Genomic DNA, 19679 nt, shown 5'->3' with positions numbered 1-19679 from the left:
GAAATAACAGCTGCTGTTGATTTTTTTTTAAATAACGAAAAATTTTAGGTAGTCTGTTATTTTATTGCTGCAATTTTAATAATTTTTGAATAGGGGAGAGTGGGGAGACTTGATCCCCTTTTTTTGTGTCGCACATAACTCTGTCAATTTCTCACAAAACTATGGTCTATTTGCATGAATTGAAAGCTTAAACATTCAACTATGTTTGGCTGATAAGGGTACTTCATCAGATAAACTCTTCGAATCATGCCAAGCGTTTTAAAAAAATATTTTAAACCGGCATTTTCAAAATGTTGGGGGTAACTTGATCCCCCTTTCAACATTTTGAAGAAATCTTAAGCAAAATGTTTCTTATTCATCCAAACTTTTAATTTTCTATAAGTTACAGCAATTTCACATTAAACCTGTACGTTTGTGTTCAAAATATAACAAGTTTAGCATGAAAAATATTTAAAAACATAAAATTTTCTTTTTTTTAGACCAAAATTGAGCATGTTTACAAAAGCTGGTAATTTTTGTTTACAAAACTTTTGAAAAATGGTTCAATTTGCAGTAAGTTATATAAAACTATACTAAAGAAAACTATGTACGAAAACCCAGCCCAATTATTTAATCTTGAGGCTGATTCCAGTGACTGTAAAAATTCAGGGATCAAGTCTCACTAAACGCACTTTTTTAAACAATTGATTGTAAAAATAGTATGACGATAAATTTAAAGTCAAATGCGTAAGGGTTTTGGAGTTGATATGTTTATCAAACAATTCATGTATAAAAAATATTTTTTTGAATAATTTTTGAGTGTTTTCTATACTTATCAAAACAAAGAAAAAAGATCTCTTGGAAGTTTTTTGCAGCACTTCTTAGAAAAATGTGTGTAACTCAATCTAATTTTTTTTTAATTTTTTTCTTTGTTTTCTACCATGAGTTTTAGTCAATTTCGCACAACTTTCTAGAACAAAGCTAATTATTTTACCCACATGCTGACGAGATACAGGCTTGGGATCAAGTGTCCCCGGGGATCAAGTCTCCCCACTCTCCCCTACTCTTAACAAGAAAAAGTAATGTGGCTGTTTTTTTTATGTCACTTAAGGAAAATAAATTAAATAAAATGGCTGTTTATTTACAAGTTTCAGACAAACCTGTCACGATCTGATGGTGTTCGGTCTTCCCGAGCAGACGGAAATAACTTGGAAATAACATTTTTTGATATTTGAAAAATTAGGCCAATAACATTTTATGTTTTTTATAACAACATTTGTTATTCGTCGTTATGATTTTTTTGTTATTCGATTGTTATTGTAATAACATACTGATAACACTTTTAGTAACTCTTCGAACAAATCTTCGTTATTATTTTTTATCATTTTAACAACTAATCCGATCATCCCAATACCAATTGACGGTATTCTTCCATAAAAAATGTTATTCCCAAGTTGTTTTGGCTCTCAACCAATATCAGACCAATAACAAATTTTGTTATGATAACATAAACTGTATTCAACTCTTGTGCAAAATTTATTTTTCAAGAAGAATCCATAACACTTTCTGTTGTTTTAACAGTATTTGTTATTGAAATGGCATGAATTTAGTTATTACCGTCTGTTCGGGTTCGTATCTCATATTGTTAATATTCAAATTAGGGAATTGCATGGAACCATAAAACAACGAATTTGAAGAATTTGTTAAAAAAAAAATAGTTTTGGTCAGGTCAGGGAAAATGCAAGGAACTTTTTATTAGGATTTGAATCGACAAAAAAACGAGGTTAACTTTACAGTTGTCGGCCACTTTTGCCAGTACCAACCACTAGTGTCTTCCTTTTAACTACAACAAGGGTGACCAAAGTATGGCCCGCGGGGAGATTTTTTGTGGCCCCCGGACCCCCCGGGCAGATGGTAATAACAAAATTCATGCCATTTCAATAACAAATACTGTTAAAATAACAAAAAGTGTTATGTAATCTTCTTGCAAAATCCATATTTGCATAAGACTTTAATAACAGTTTATGTTATCATAACAAAATTTGTTATTGGTCTGATATTGGTTGAGAGCCAAAACAACTTGGGAATAACATTTTTTGTTATGGAAGAAAACCTCCAACCGTTATTGGGATTATCGGATTAGTCGTAAAATAACAAAAAATAATAACAAAGATTTGTTCGAAGAATAACTCAAAATGTTATTAGTCTGTAATTCCAATAACAATCCAATTACAAAAAAATCATAACGGCGAATAACAAATCTTGTTATGAATAACAGAAAATGTTCCCAAATTATTTCCGTCTGCTCGGGCCATTTTGAATGATCATGTAAAATGGCTCATTGATACATCTGTAAAGATATTTGGTAATTCCTCAAAATCAAGGTTTAGTTTAAGTATTTAAAAAAAATTAAATGTTAGCAAAACTAAAGTGTATTCAAGTAATTACCAATGATTATTTTTCGTTATATTGGTGAAATTAGGATGGTTTTTGATCAAAAAATAGTCAATAACACCTAAACCTTGACCAGATCGTGTTACAAAAATGTTGTATAACCTGATTTCAATGTTTGTTGAGGCAAGAACCAAGCATGAACATAATATTTGTCTTGTCAATTCTTTGGGTTTGTTGATTTTAGTAAATTTGAAAAGATTGATTAGATGTTTTCAACAAAATTGTTGGAATTTTTTTTTTCTTTGATGGCAAAATATTCAAAAATACCTAAAAAAACTTCAATTCTTGAGTTTTTTAATAGGTCCTATTATAGGCAAGCTTATGGAAAATTGAACGAGCTTTCCGGTAAAAATATATACGAGACGGAAAAACCAAGTCTGTCATATGGAAATTGCCAAAAACCACCAAAAATTCCGTTTCTTCAATATTTAAATTTTTTAAACCACTGTTTCTTCCCAAGGATTGGACATAGGACAATGGTCAATATTGAGACTTTTATGTAAAATTGTCTGGAGAATCGATTCCCACTACAGGTTTTAAAAAATTTTGACGTTTAGACCACTTTTCAAAAAAACAGTTTTAGTAAATGATTTTTGTATTTTTTTAGGAGAGACATACCATCCTGCATTTTTCGTCAGTGCTTTGGTTATATTTCAGGCTATTTCCTCAAAAATTTTGAACGAAAAAAAATCGTGACATGACCTTTAAATTTATGTTTGAGACTTAAAAATCAAAAAATCTCATAGATGTGGCGTGTATTTTTGTTTCAGTGTATTTTTTCAGAAAGCCCGTCCAATTTCCTGCAAGTATGTCTTTGACCACTTTTTGATACGACGCAACGGCTTCGAGATACAGGTATTTTTAAATTACAAAATACAAAAATATTTAAATACCTTACGCCATTCTCCAATGTTGCTTTCCAGTACTGTTGGCTCCATATACACAAAAATGGCTTATATAGGCCTAGGATAACATGTCTACAAAGTTTCATTGAAATCGGAGAGGGTCGGGTACAAAAGTACCAGAAAAAATCATGATTTGAGCTGGAATTGCTCAAAAATTAAATTGGGCTCCAAATCGATTCCAGGCCATTTTACATCAATCAGTGAAATTACTCACATGAATGTAGAATAATGAAGGTAATTATAAGGATGATTACACAATAATTAAAAACCTACTTACCAAACTCTCCATAACCATTAAAACCCAAAAAAAAGCAAACTTCAGCAAAGAGGAACCCTTGATGCCACGTTCCTTTTTTCAGCGGAAAAAAGATGTAAACCCCCTCGTTGTGGCTTGTTTGTGCGCTTGTTATTCAAATTGATTTACGAAAAAAAGCACTGATAGGCTTTCGTTTACCATCACTCCACGCCAACGCCGTCAGTGTAATCCATTTAACGTACCGAAAAATAAAACAATAACCACACCAAAAGCACCGCGCTTCGAAATTGTTCGCAGTATCACAGCTCGAAAATCGGCCCATAATTTAAAAAAAAATAAAAGTTTACTTACGATGTAATCCCGTGGATGGTTGGTTAATTGTTAAGCAGATGTTGGTTCAAAATTAATCCTCCCGGGCAGACGGTAATAACACAATTCATGCCATTTCAATAACAAATACTGTTAAAATAACAAAAAGTGTTATGGAATCTTCTTGAAAAATCCATTTCTGCATAAGGGTTTAATAACACTTTATGTTATCATAACCAAATTTGTTATTGGTCTGACATTCGTTGATAGCCAAAACAACTTTGGAATAACATTTTTTGTTATGGAAGAATACCTCCAACTGTTATTGGGGTGATCAGATTAGTTGTTAAAATAACAAAAAATAATGATAAAGATTTGATCGAAGAATTACTAAAAATGTTATAAGTGTGTTATTACAATAACAATCCAACAACAACAAAATCATGACGACGAAAATTTTGTTATAAATAACATAAAATGTTATTGGCCTAGTATTTTCAAATATCAAAAAATGTTATTCCCAAGTTATTATCGTCTGCTCGGGCTGTCCGAAAGAGAGCCCGGGCAGACGGTAATAACAAAATTAATAATATTTCAATAACAAATCCTGTTAAAATAACAAAAAGTGTTATTATTTTATCCTGGAGTTCAACTTCAAGAAGAAAAAATAATAACAGTTTCTGATAAAATAACAAAATTTGGTATTGAAGTGATATTATGTTGAAAATGTTTAATAACACGCAAATAAGAGGAAATGTTACACATTTCAAAAACCCTCCTAATAACAAAATTTGTTATTCGTTCGGTATATTGACTTGGAAATAAAATTACCATAAATCGCACAAATGGAAAAGTTTCTAAGTGTCCATAACACAATCTTTTATTATTTTTTCTTTTGTTAAACATGTTTAGATCTTTGGGATAATTTTGTCTCATTTCGTCGGGGTCATTATTTTGGTCATGAAATGGGGTCCTTAAGCTCAAATTATTCTAAGAAGTTGAAATTTTGGAAGTTGATTTTTTTTTAATTATTTGATATACCCCCTAAAAAACTTTGTTTAAAATGGTTAGAACTATGGGATAATTTTGACCAATTTCGTCGGGGTCATTATTTTGGCCATGAATGGGGTCTTTAAGCTAAAATTATTCTTAAAAGTTGAAATTTTGAAAGTTGATTTTTTTAATTATTTGATATATTCCCTAGGGACCATTTATAAACCACGTGGACACTTTAGGGGGGGGGGGGTATGGCAATTGTCCACGCTCCATATAAAAAAGTTTTTTTTTTTGTATGGACAATTGTCCACGATGGTGGGGGGGTGGGGGGGGTTGAGATTCCCGAAAAAGTGTCCACGTGGTTTGTGGATGGTCCCCTAAGGGATTTTACTAAAATTGGCTAGAACTATGAAATAATTTTGACCAATTTCATCGGGGTCATTTATTTCACCATGAAATGGGGTTTCAAGCTAAAATTAATCCGATAAAATTAACTTTTGAGAGTTCTTTTTTTAGATTATGTTATATTCCCTAACGGAATTGATTTATTTATTGAGAATTTTTGAAGTGTGAATAACAAAAACTGTTATTATTTTCACAGAGCCAGGAAGTCGGAGCTGACGTTGAAGTTCGAGCTGGAGTGAGACCCCGGAGACTGCATCGGATTCATCTAATTTTCAGCAAATTTTACTTGGAGTCGTAATCTGTGAAGTCGGGTATTTTTGGAGAGCTGGAGTCGTCGTTGACGTCATATCCTGCATCCAGAGTCGGAGTTGTCTTCAAAGTATGGATTCAAAGTCGCTTGGAGGTACCCGACTCTGCAGCCCTGACTAGTACAGAGGAGTTATGGCAACTGCAGGTTTATTTGCAAATTACAAATAAACCAAAACAATAACTTTTTTTGTTATGGAGACATACCAGTTCAATAACATTTTTTGTTATTATGCTGCTCCACCTCTCCGCACAAAATAACAAATTTTGTTATTCCTTCATGATTCCTTCTGTGTTATTGGTTTGTTATTGCAATAACAACATAATAACAGTTTAAGTTATTCTTCGAACAAATCTTTGTTATTGATTTTTGTTATTTTAACAACTAATCCAATCATCCCAATAACATATTTCGATCTTCTCACAATATCAAAAACTGACTTTCCCAAGTTATTTCCGTCTGCTCGGGAGGTAACTTCCAGAGGTGTTGGCCACTTATTTAATAACAAGACTTAATATAAAAATAGTGACATGGTAGAAGCTTTGTTCAAAATAATTTGGATATCCCGAGCAGACGGTAATAAAAAAAATCCATGCCATTTCAATAACAAATACTGTTAAAATAACAAAAAATGTAATGGAACATTCTTGCAAAATCCATCTTTGCATAAGAGTTTAATAACATTTTATGTTATCATAACAAAATTTGTTATTGGTCTGATATTGGTTGAAATCAAAAACAACTTGGGAATAATATTTTTTGCTATGGAAGAATAGCTGCAACTGTTATTGGGATGATCGGATTAGTTTATAAAATAACAAAAAATAATAACAAAGATTTGTTCGAAGAATAAGCAAAAATGTGATTAGTCTAGTAACAATTGAATAACGAAAAAATTATAACGACGAATCAAATGTTATTGGCCTAGTATTGTCAAATATCACAAAATTTTATTCCCACGTGATTTCCGTCTGCTCGGGATTACACAATCTACTTGAAGTTTTTGTCCTTTGGTCCTGGTTGAATTTGGTTTCGATTTGATACTTGATTATAGATTTTTTGTATTTTAACAAGCGTCGGTCATAAATTACACGGTTTTAACATCGGGAAGTTTAAAAACAACTGATCAAAGCGAAACTCCAAACTTTTTCACGACCTAAGGACTGTCAGTGTTAAACATATGCAAACAATGTTTAATCCCATCAAATCCCCCAATCGCTCGGAAAACTCTCGCTCATCAGTTTAACTTGGTCGTGCACTCAAAATTTAATTTAACCTTTCACCGCGAAGAACAAACAGCGGAAAAATAATTAACTGTGTTGCCTGTCCACATTCTTTATCCATTCGACGTCAATAAGCCAGATATAATCGTATTAACATATTTCACGCAGGTTTGACAGCGCCATTGTTTCGGACCACCCTGTCGTGGTGGGGTGGAGCTAATTAAGTGAAATCGGGAACACGTGCTATTGAAAATTTTGGAAAAAATATTCAACTACTTATGCTGAATGGAGCAGATGGAGTATTGACGTAACCTAGTATTTTTTACGGACACAATACGTGAAAGGATATCAAAATTGTTGAATGGGAAGGAACAGCAATAATTGTGCTGCAGCCATCCGGAAAATTGATCCCTTTTGTTTTCTGCTCGATTGAGCGTTGGCTGAGTGGGTTCGGTCAACTTACTGACGTTTGATGGACTTTTATGATAATTACCACAATTAATTAATTGCGCATTTTTATTAAAACAGCCTTGTTATAAGGTGGGTATTTATCAAATGTCTAGTTTCTAAATGATTACAGCAGTTTAACCAATCTTATATGCTGCAGGTGAATCATTTTTTACTTATACTCCAACGTACCAAATCTATATCATATACACAGAAAAAAATATTTCTGTAAATTTACATTATTTATCATGTGCCAAAAGGTATCATGATAAATGATGTATATTTACATTAGGTTCATTGGAAATTTACATTAGATTCACTGGAAATTTACTTTAGTTTTGAAAATTTACATAAGTTTTGAAATTTACATTAGTTCAAATCAACTAATACTGATTGGCCAATGGGAATGAGAAGCTCAACTTGGATTTCAGTAGGAAAAGGGTGTGGCCTATGTTCTATTTTAAAATGAGTGAAGCGGGCAGCAAAAGGAAATTATGATTTTAAAAAGTTGTTTCACAGGTAGGGGACGCTTTCTCGTCGACGGCCAAGTGGAACAACGCTGGACTGGAATCGAACGGACGACGGGTAGGATGTTCGGTGTTACTGCTGCTACCCGCTGCCGACTGAGCCATCTTTGCATTTTATAAACGAGCGTCTAAAGAATCAATTTGTTCAGGTCGAGGCTCAGGCAGTGGGCCGGCGAAGTATGAGAGCGGTAGAAAGAGAACCAAATATAACTATTTTTAGTTCGGGTAGTTTTGAAGTCAACGTTTGGCAGAAATACATTGGATATATGATTTACATTAAATAGGAATTTACAGGAAGCCGAAAACGGGTAGAAATTCATCAGATTTGAGTTTCCATGCTCAACGTTTCCATTAGATTCAAGATTTACATTAGATTTAGATTTACATTGGAGTAATTTCCATGACTTTTCACTCTTTACATCATATTTCAACATTACATTGAGTGAGTTTACATAAAAAAACAGTAATTACGTACTGTGTAAATTTGCATATTTTAGTATCATTTAAAAAAAACATAATAATTATTTATTTTGCGATTCCATTATGATACTAATACAGTAGTTGTTCGGTAACTGGGCTGAAAACGTAGCCCAGTCACCGAATGCTGCTCGTTAACTGGGCTGAACAAAAAATAACGAGGGGAATTCCAGATGAAATATAAAAATAAAAGTTACTCAAATTTATTCACAATGCTTACTTTTCATTTTTCTTTAATTGTAACTTGAAATTAAACAAAAGTTTGAAAAAAGTTTTTTTATTTATTGAATATGATTTTTGCATCCATTAACCCCTCGGTCATTTTGGTTTGTTTTGGTTTTTTGACGTTTGTCTGCTTTTTAACTGGGCTACGGCCCAGTTATCGAGCGCCCAGTTAAAAAGCAGCCCAGTTAAACAACGCCCAGTTATCGAACAACTACTGTATTAATGCTGTCGTTTTCAGAACTCTTCAACGCCCAAATTAACTTCCTTTTGCAACTTGTGACATCAACTATACTATGTTAACTAAACAAATAAAGTGAAAAACTTAAAACACACTTCAGACACATACAAACGGGTCATTCTTCGCCAACTCACACAGCAGTTGTCCCGATCCCCCTTCAATTTCCTTGAAACTTTGCTCTAAGGGGTAATGTTGGTATCTGATTACGAGTCCGAGGTCAATTTTTCGATGTCTCGTGAAGGTGGGGCGGTTAACCCCCTTCCATTTTCCAGAATTTTTACTCAAACGCGTTTTTCTGTGATGTGAGAGCTCGAAACCGTGAAGGGATAGAAATTTGTTTAAAATTGAACGCCCGATTTGATTGCGTGCTCAAAATTCCGAAAAAAAAGGCTCGTTCATGAAAAAAGTCTAAAAATTAGTTTTAAAATCGCTGGCATTGCTAGTTATTCAACAAAAAAAAGTCGAGACACCGGTCATACAATTTTGGCTGCTGTCCATACAGAAATGGTACGTAAATATTCAAACAGCTGTAACTTTTGAGTCAATTTTCTGAGCACTATTGAGAAAAAGAAGGTACGCGGAAAAATGGCCGATTTTTTAATTAACTTTTTTTTCACAAAATACGTATTTTTTATTTTCGAACTTTTGAGCCTTAGAGAAAAATGGTCATGAAATCTGCCGCCGAGTTATTGCCAATTTTGCACCTTACTCGACGCACAGCCACAAAATATTCACAGTCCACCCGCTTGCCGTCGGTGGTGAGTGTCTAGGACAGGCCTGTCCAACGTCCGGCCCGTGAAGCCATTTCATCCGGCGACGGCTTTTTCAAAATAGTTCCATGACCGGCCCTTAAGGCTGTTCATGACATATTAAATAAACAAATTGATTGTCTGAATGAAAAAAAATAAGCTTGAGATCAATTTTTAACACATCATAACAATATTCTTCATGTTTCAATTTAATTCTTATAATTTCTATATGGGTAATTCTCCGCCAACTCACACATCAGTTGCCCCGACCCCTCTTCGATTTGCGTGAAACTTTGTCCTAAGGGGTAACTTTTGTCCCTGATCACGAATCCGAGGTCCGTTTTTTGATATCTCGTGACGGAGGGGCGGTACGACCCCTTCCATTTTTGAACATGCGAAAAAAGAGGTGTTTTTCAATAATTTGCAGCCTGAAACGGTGATGAGATAGAAATTTGGTTTCAAAGGGACTTTTATGTAAAATTAGACGCCCGATTTAATGGCGTACTCAGAATTCCGAAAAAATGTATTTTTCATCGAAAAAAACACTAAAAAAGTTTTAAAAATTCTCCCATTTTCCGTTACTCGACTGTAAAAATTTTTGGAACATGTCATTTTATGGGAAATTTAATGTACTTTTCGAATCTACATTGTCCCAGAAGGGTCATTTTTTCATTTAGAACAAAATTTTTCATTTTAAAATTTCGTGTTTTTTCTAACTTTGCAGTGTTATTTTTTAGAGTGTAACAATGTTCTACAAAGTTGTAGAGCAGACAATTACAAAAATTTTGATATATAGACATAAGGGGTTTGCTTATAAACATCACGAGTTATCGCGATTTTACGAAAAAAAGTTTTGAAAAAGTTGGTCGTCATCGATCATGGCCGTTCATGGTCACCCGCGACAGACACGGACGACGAAACAAAGAGAAACGCAAAAAGTAACTTTTTCAAAACTTTTTTTCGTAAAATCGCGATAACTCGTGATGTTTATAAGCAAACCCCTTATGTCTATATATCAAAATTTTTGTAATTGTCTGTTCTACAACTTTGTAGAACATTGATACACTCTAAAAAATAACCCTGCAAAGTTAGAAAAAACACGAAATTTTAAAATGAAAAATTTTGTTCTAAATGAAAAAATGACCCTTCTGGGTCAATGTAGATTCGAAAAGTACATTAAATTTCCCATAAAATGACATGTTCCAAAATTTTTTACAGTCGAGTAACGGAAAATGGGAGAATTTTTAAAACTTTTTTAGTGTTTTTTTCGATGAAAAATACGTTTTTTCGGAATTCTGAGTACGCTATCAAATCGGGCGTCTAATTTTACATAAAAGTCCCTTTGACACCAAATTTCTACCTCATCACCGTTTCAGGCTGCAAATTATTGAAAAACACCTCTTTTTTCGCTTGTTCAAAAATGGAAGGGGTCGTACCGCCCCTCCGTCACGAGATATCAAAAAACGGACCTCGGATTCGTGATCAGGGACAAAAGTTACCCCTTATGACAAAGTTTCACGCAAATCGAAGAGGGGTCGGGGCAACTTTTCCCGATTTCGTGTGAGTTGGTAGAGAATTACCCATATTGATATTTTATTTTAAAAATAAAATGGTGCCAGAAAACAAAATTATCCATTTCGTAAAATTGTGAAATTTTTAAAAAAAAACTTAGATTGTTGTCTAAAAATGTACAAAAAGACACTAAATTTAAATTTCATTCAGTTTTAACTGTGTTTACTTCAAAATGAAGTTTTTTTCTATTTTCTTAAAAAAATAAGTAAGCAAAAACTTATGTGTTTTTCCAGAACAACTTTTCAGTGAAAAAGTTTTTTTTTTTGAAAAAAGCTTTAAAAAGCAAATTATTCATACTGAAAATAGATCGTTGCAAATATTTAGAAAATAAGCATAAGCATAAGCATAGGTGCCCACCCGCAGTTGCTACTCCGTTATTGACCAGGACCTCCAGAAGTTACATCCACGAGCCGTGGAAGATAAGTGGGAGCTATCTTTCCTCGCTTCGCAACTTCTCAAAGGCCCCTATCATGCTGATCAATACCGGCGCCGGCCACGACCAGTGGTAGAGTCACGGGGATGATGATGTGGATGGGAATGTTAGTCCGATACTTGAGTGATAGAGACCGCCCAATCGACTGCATCTCCGACAAAGTATCACATGAGTTTTGAGGGGGTTAGTAGATGGGTATGAGGTCAGGATTCACGAGTGGCAGTGATGTGACCATGAGCATTTTGTTTATCGGTTGAAAATTTGAAATCTTAAGCAGCCGGCTGCGGAAAGATAGATAATTGATTATTTAAAAAGTTTTTTTTTATCGAACGCGTGCCAGCCGAGCAGTATTGCTATGGGCTGGACTTATCAGTATATTTTTACTGTTTTTACAATGTAGATAACGCGAGCAAATTTCAAAAATAGTAAATAAATGACGCTTTACTTTTCATAAAATCGATAGTTTGATGAGTTAATACTAAAACTGCCAGTTGGAATAAATTTTTACGATCATTTACGACGAAAATTATCGCGAAAAAACAGGACTGCGCGTTCCCAGAAGCACTGCACTTATGATGTCATTATTCAATTATAATAACCAATCACCCCAAGCACACAAACAGCGACACAAAAGAAATGAAAATAAGCATGCAAAAACAAGACAGCGCGTCCCCGTGGTCAGCGCACTAATGATGCCATTAGGGGAAAGTGGGGCAAGTGTAACAAGCTAAGGAAATGCTTGTTATAACCCATTAAAAAGTTAAAAAATCTGTCGGATTTTATTATAATCATCTTATTCTAGGTCTTGACTAAGACTTTGTCAGAGCAAGTTTTTAAAAAATCCAGTTTTTTATGTAAAAAATTGATTTTAAAAAAATTGATTTTCCGTACGTTCTACTCAACTAGTGGGGCAAGACGAACAATGCATGAAAAAACATGTTAATTTGCTAACAATTGAACTGTTATCACTTAGATACATCAGATTAGAATGTATTTGAATGGTTTCTTCCATTTTTAGACTAAATAATAATGTTTTACTAAAAAATTTATCGTTTTCACGAAAAAAAATATTATTAAGATGATAAATAGTAAATTTTCATAATATCACTATGTTTTGTATGGACAATTTTTTTAAACAATTGTTTATCAGTTTTTAAGTACTTTCATGTATTTATTTCCCAAAAAAATATGTTGTTGCAGCAATTCGTAATTTGTTCCATACTAAAAATCCATATGGTACACTTGCCCCACCTGAACAAGATTTTTGAAAAGTTCTCAACAAAAATAACCAAAAGTTAAATCATACTCTCTAATAGGTGCAAGTCATTGGTTGGAACACTACTGATCTAGGAAAAATAGCATTTTGATAAAATGAGTCTTAAAACGAACCGTAAGCCTTATTTTGTCCTTTCCAAATATTATAAGAAAACAAAGGTTTTGAAAAAACTTCATTAAATCATATGCCCCGTGGCGTTTACGTCGTTTTGGCGGTTATGTGGTAGTAGAATCAGCTAATTGCATATCTAGCAACAATTCCTCATACTGGAAATAATCAAAATTGTAAAAATTACGGCCGTACGAGCGATTGTTCCTCTTGCCCCGTATGGTCATCTTGCCCCACCTTCCCCTATTTAATTATAATAACCACTCACCCAAGCACACAAACAGCGACACAAAAGAAATGAAAATAAGCATGCAAAAACAAGACAGCGCGTCCCCGTGGTCAGCGCACTAATCATCGTTGCAAATATTTAGAAATTATTGAAAAAATGTCTCAAAATGATATCAGGGAGCAAAAAATATATTTTTCCATAAACTTTGAATTTCTAAGAATAACGAATTGAAAATGATTTGATACATATTTTTTACACTTTTTAAATTTTGCGTGTGTTTAAAATCGTTTTGAAATATTTGAATTTGAAAAACAATGCAAAAAGTTTTTTTTTGTAGAGGATATTCGATATTAGTTCCGGCCCGCCACTGCTTCAGAAAAATCAGATCTGGCCCGCAGGGCCAAAAGGTTGGGCACCCCTGAAGTAACGTAAATTACCGTAGTTTTTGAAATTATACAAACCATAGTAAAATTCGATTTATTTTATGCTCAATTTTAAGAGCATTAATTTTTATAGACCAAGTCCACCGAAAAAAATACAACTTGGTTTTAGCACTACCAGCCTCTATTGCAAGATTCCTTCTCGGATCTAAGCGCTTGAAGCTTGAATAGTGAAATAATCCAAACATGTTTTAAAGCTATCTTCTTTCAACTCTAGGATTTAGATTGCGAGTCCAACGGCCGACTAGTGACTCTACCGAAGCAGGTCTGTTCTTATTTTGTATCTATATCTGCACCTGGACGACTGACATTACCCCTGAGGAAACAAACCTATTGTCACCTACTTATTATTACTTCAAAAGATGACTCTTTTTTCATCAAAAACGTTACTAAATAAAGTGAATACACTACACAGCATCAAAAACATGTATAAATAACACTAAATTTTATCAATATATCTGAGATTCGGCTTCAAAAATGTGTATTATGAACAACACTTAAGTGTTCATAGCATTTGATAGGGTTGTCAGACCTTCAATCTTTAGGACTCATTCGAAAGGTCTTTTGATTACCCATCCAACGATGGGTCGCATGAAAGATCCGGACAACGTTTTCATCAAAATATCTGAGATCCGGCCTCTGAAAGCTGCATAAATCACACTTAAGTGCTTATAACTTTTGATAGGGTTGTCAGATCTCCAATGTTTTGGACTCGTTGCAAACTTCTTTTTAATACCCTTCTAAAAATGTATAACATGACGGAATTTCTTACAAAACCACCCTTTTTTCAATCTTCCGGACTTAAGTCAAAATCGTTTTTTAGCCTAACTTATGAAGTACTTTTCTAAACTTCATAATATTAACTAGGGTCTTGTGGGACCCCAAGACGGATCGAATGAGACCACTACGGTCCAAATCGGTACTGCCAGTCCGGAGATAATCGTGTGCATGTTTTTCGGTGCACGGACTTACAGACATACACACGCACAGACATTTGTTCAGAATTTGATTCTAAGTCGATAGGTATACATGAAGGTGGGTCTACGATGTTGAATAAAGAAGTTCATTTTTCGAGTGATTTGGCTATACCTTTCCTCATTGAGGTGAGGAAGGAAAAACTTTAGGTTGATCTTTTAGTGCAGCTTGTACTGATCCGTCCGGTTCCCAGCAAGCAAGAATATTTTCTCCGGTGTGTTGGCCGTCCCTGAAACAAACAAAAAAAATCAGTCTACATTCCGTAGCCTAAAGCCAATCCAAATCTCACCCAACGGAATCCACTCGTCCGGCAGTCCCGCGTCCTTCCGGGCCGATCTCAACGCGTACCGCAGCGCATACGTCAACACCGGACTCATACTGACGGCCGGTTCTCCCGCCGTCTTGGCACGCAGCACCCCGCTCGGGTTGGAGCTTCCCTTGAGGAACCGCACCCGAAAGTCCACCGGAATGTCCTTCGCCCCGGGCACCTTGTAGTTCCAGCTGCGATTGTTGACCAGCGCCCCGTTCGTGGGGTTGTAGATGAGCGCTTCCGTCAGGTAGTGACCGAGTCCCATGATGAAGGAACCCTCGACCTGGCCAATGTCGATGCCGGGACTCATGCTTTCGCCGACGTCTTCGAGAATGTCCACGCGGGAGACTTGCACGTTCCCCGTTAGGATGTCTACCTCGAGCTCAGCACAGGCTGCACCCCAGACGACATAGGCCTGGAGTTGGCGCGGTTGGTAGTGGTGGGTCGCGGTCAGGTCCAGGTTGGCGGCGTATGCTTGCGCCACCAGCTGTTCCCAGGTCGCGGACGGGTATTGTTCGCGAAGCGGGCGGAATCGTTCCCGCAGGATTTCGCAGCATTTCTGTACGGCGAAGGCGGCTGTCTCGCTGGCCTGGCTGTGCACGGAGGGTCGCACGTTGGGGGAGGTTAGAGTCGCGGTGGGCTTGACGGAGATCTTATCCAGAGAGATTCCGAGGACGTGGGATGCTACTTGGGCGACCTTGGTGTTGACTCCCTGACCCATCTCGATGGCTCCGTGGGTGATTGCTACGGTTCCGTCAGAGTAGTACACTGAAACCAGTGCGTTCGTAGTGCCAAAGTACTCGAGTGGGTACTCCATCGGTATGATGGCGATACCTCGCTTGCGCCACCGGTTCTGACGGTTGAACACGTCAATGGCTTGGCGCCGAACGTCAAAGTCCACATCTTTACGGAATTGCGGCAAAAGAGTGTACATTTTGTTCTCCTTGGAGATGTTGAGCAGTCGCACTTCCAGCGGATCACGGCCCACGGCCTGGGCGATGTGCTCCATGATGTTCTCGATCATTGCGATTCCGTCCAGCGTTCCCGGAGCCCGACAAAACGTGTTGGACGGCACATGAGTCCGTGCGCTGTTCCCCACCAAGTTCCAACGATCAGTTTGGTAGCAGTTCTTGAACAGATCGCTCGTCAAAAAGGCCAACTGCTCGTTGAGGGACGCTCCATTCCCATGTGTGTAGGTACTGCTCAGCCGGTTGATCTTTCCATTTTCATCCACGTCCACCTCGTACTCGTTGCGCAGATCGTGTCGCTTGCCGATCGCCGCCATGTTGGTCTCCATGCTCAACACCATCCGAACGGGCCGCTTCGTCAGTTGTGCCGCCACCGCACAAGCACAAGCTATCTGCGCCGACCGTGAAAACTTGGCACCGTACGCACCACCCGCTCGTCGGACGACCACGTTCAAACTGTTCGCTGAAACGCCTAACGCTTGCGAAACGGCCACGTGAATCAAGTTAGGACTCTGCGTCGAGGAGTACACATTCATGCCGTCCTCAATGGGTTCACAGAAGCAGGTCTGCGTCTCCATGGTGTAGTGGTACTGCCCGTGCAGATCGTGCCGTCCCTTGACCTTAATCGGACCCTCGCGAGCAACGGCGAACAGTGCTCCGTGCCGATCAAAGTTTTGATTAACGACGCGATCGTACGCTCCCCCATCCAGAATATCCATAACAGTCGGGTAAACCGGTCTCCTGGAAGTTCTCTCGTAACAAATATCAACCAAAGCTGCCGCCCGATTGGCAAGCTCAAACGACTCCGCCAGCACCATCCCAACCGGTTGACCATGATATCCCACCTCCCCACTGCAGAAGATCTCCTCCACCTCTGGGTAGCCGAGCTCCGCCGGCATAAAGTTATTGCACCCCGGGATGTTCTTCGCCGAATAAAACCCAACAACCCCCTTCACCTTCATCGCTTCCGTAGCGTCGATCTTCGCGATCCTCGACTGAACCTCCGTTGCTAGCACGAACGCTGCATGCAGCTCGTTCGGCCTGTCGGGCATATCGTTGATGTACTCCGCTTCGCCGGACGTCTGCGCGAGCGCCTCGATCTTCGGCACGTTCTGGGTGAGGGGCCACTTGCTAGGGTAAGTATCGTAGCTCTGCTTGCCGGAAGAGAGCGCGCGTTCCAGAATCAGTCCGCCGGACTTGAACCGCGGGTTCACGATCATGGTGTGCTGGGGAGCAGTGGCGAGGATAAACTTGTAGAACAGAGACAATGCGAGCTGTTTGCAGTAGATTGGGGATGCTTCCGAAAGACTTGGGTTGGGTTCGAGCTCTGTTGACAGTAGTTGCAGGGCATTTTGGATGGTCTCGTTGGTGAAAAGTGGTCTGCCGATGAGGTAGTTTTCGGTTTCAGTCGCATGGACGAATACGGGATTGATTCCGCCGAAGCAGATTGTGACGCGTTCCGGGACAAGCACGTGCTCTTTTCGGAACTTGATCAGGAAGCCAGCGTTCACATAGGCTCGCGAGTTTTGCGCAACGGGCATGATTTTGAACGATTGGAACAGATGTTGCGTGGGCTCTAACGCAGGTATGGTAATAGTTTGTAGCACTTTTTGGGTCATGTCAAGGTCAAGAAACTCCAGTGGAGATACATTGATCAGGGTGGTGGGAGTTGCTGAAAGGATCGGATATAGAAAACGTCAACAGTTTAACCATAGACTTACCAATGACGATCATAGCGCCAACGGTTTCCAGCAGAAGAAAAATGTCTGAAGGAAATTCCGGATGTTGATGCTTGATCATGAGGTTCCCGGCGATCGTTCCACTATTCCGAACCGACTGATTCGCAACTAACTTAACATGCTTAGCGACTTTTTCAAGGTATTGATACCTAGGATTGCACACGGTTGAATCTTCCATGATTCCGATGAATTCGCTCAAGGTCACACTTGCCCCTATGGTCATAGCGTCGTGTCCAACGCAACGACCATGTAGTTTCTCGACAGAGCTGATGTCAACAAAAACCTGCAGATCGTCCCGGCGACGATACACCCCGTGAGCAGTGTTGCCGGCCACCAGCATGTACGGAAGATCACCAATCTCGCCAAAGACCTCGAAAACCTCGACAATCGTGTACACCTTGAACCACTGCCTACCATCGCCGTCTACCGTACAAGCCATCCTCGGCTCCTCAACCAATGGGGTACATCCGCTGCTACAGATTTTCACCGGACATTTGCCCAGATCTTCAATATCCTGACATCCCCGAACCACCCCCGGGTTTACATCTCGAGCAAAGGTCTTGAACGCGTCCAGAATTGGCCGGTAGCCGGTGCAACGGCACACGTTCCCGTCGAGCGCATCCTCAACCTCACGCATGGTCACCCCGTTCGCGCTACCCTCTAGCAAACCGTACATGTTCATGACCATTCCGGGCGAGCAAAACCCACACTGGGAACCGTGAAAACTGGCCAACCTGCGCTGGATCGGATGATACCCGGCGGACTTGCTACCGATTCCCTCGACCGTTACAATATCCGCTCCGTGGCAGGAGTACACCGGAAGGAGACACTGAGAAAAGTTTCAGCGTTGATTTGGTGCTGCTATCCCTACGATCATCAAAATCTTACCGAGTTGACAGACCTGGTGACGACACGTCGGGTCACCGGATGTACTCGGCTCACACTCACAACGCACGATCCACAGCCTCCTTCCAGGCACATAAATTTCGTTCCCTTGAGTTTGGCATGCTCCCGGATGAACGTGTTCAGCGAGGTATCCACCGAGATTTGACAGGGATCAACTAAAATTCAAAAATCGCTAAACTACATCGCTCTAATCCCTTTTTTTTCGCTAACTCACCCCGATAAACCGTTCCATTTAGGCTCAGTTCAATTTCCATCATTCGGCGATTTGTTTTTTCCCCAGCTTGGTGCACTTTTGACGAATGGTTTTCAACGACTGTGGGGTGAAAAACGCAATTCTAACGCCACCCCCCACCGGCTGTGTCTGTGCGCTGCTGGGTGAAAACAAATTGAAACTAGTTCAAGTGCATGGTGGTTAGGTGCTTTTTACACGCATCAATGACTTTTCAGCGGTGCCGGCTTTAACTGGTTTGATGGGGTTTTTTTTTTGTTATGACAAATGGGTGACCAGTAGTAAAGGGATAAAGTTCGTTTTAAGCAGTGGTTTCGTTTTTCAGTGTCAATAAACTCTACAACACAAGCAAGCATTTGATTTCTGTTTTTTACTTCAAGCTTACAGTCTAAATTGTAGTTATTATAACACACTGGCCCCAAATGTTATAGAACATTTTTACAATTTTGTAAATTCCAAAGTCCCGTTCCAAAAAATTTCTCATTTTCATTTGAACGATAACGAGCTTGGAAGATTGAAAAATATTGGTCATGAATTTCTAATATACAATCATTGAACAGAAAAAGCTCAAACATAACATGCTCTAGTTTATTACATTATTAAGTTTGTATTCAGGGCAGTGGAGTCGGAGTCGGAGTCGTAAAAACTCGAACAGCTGGAGTCGGAGTCGGAGCCGGAGTCGGCTAAATTTTATTAGCTGGAGTCGGAGCTGAACATTTCTAATTACCCGGAGTTGGAGTCGGAGTCGGAGTTATCTGAAATTCATCAAAAAATATGTTTATTTTTTATTTTTTAAGTATTTGCTAAAAAACAGATTAATTTCCAAAACTTCTTTTATTTTCAATGTTTTTTCAAGTTGCATGCACTGCGTTGCCATTTTTTTTTTCATCTCTTACCCAAGTATGTGGTATCATCATAACTTAAAAAAACAATATTGGTTTTGTAGTCAGAAAGATTTAATTGATTTTTGACTGCATCCTTTTGCCAATATTAATGT

The 19679-nt window shown here is 38.2% G+C and overlaps 2 protein-coding genes across 2 annotated transcripts; both read right to left on the bottom strand.

Moving 5' to 3' along the window:
* Positions 1 to 14529: 14529 nt before the first annotated feature.
* Positions 14530 to 17515, bottom strand: LOC120432483 (uncharacterized). Its single transcript, XM_039597700.2, has 2 exons — positions 14820 to 17515; positions 14530 to 14759 (listed from the first exon to the last, which is right to left on the bottom strand). The coding sequence occupies exons 1-2, from the start codon at positions 17425 to 17427 to the stop codon at positions 14689 to 14691; spliced, it is 2679 nt and encodes an 892-aa protein (XP_039453634.1). The 5' UTR covers positions 17428 to 17515; the 3' UTR covers positions 14530 to 14688.
* LOC120432511 (uncharacterized) lies at positions 17435 to 18707 on the bottom strand. Its single transcript, XM_039597729.2, has 3 exons — positions 18668 to 18707; positions 18436 to 18608; positions 17435 to 18376 (listed from the first exon to the last, which is right to left on the bottom strand). The coding sequence occupies exons 1-3, from the start codon at positions 18705 to 18707 to the stop codon at positions 17435 to 17437; spliced, it is 1155 nt and encodes a 384-aa protein (XP_039453663.1).
* Between the last annotated feature and the right edge of the window lie 972 nt (positions 18708 to 19679).

The sequence above is a fragment of the Culex pipiens genome, chromosome 1, assembly GCF_016801865.2.
Source record: "Culex pipiens pallens isolate TS chromosome 1, TS_CPP_V2, whole genome shotgun sequence".
Lineage (NCBI taxonomy): Eukaryota > Metazoa > Arthropoda > Insecta > Diptera > Culicidae > Culex > Culex pipiens.
Note: the sequence above shows the minus strand (reverse complement) of the source record. Positions and strands in the feature narration are given on the sequence as shown.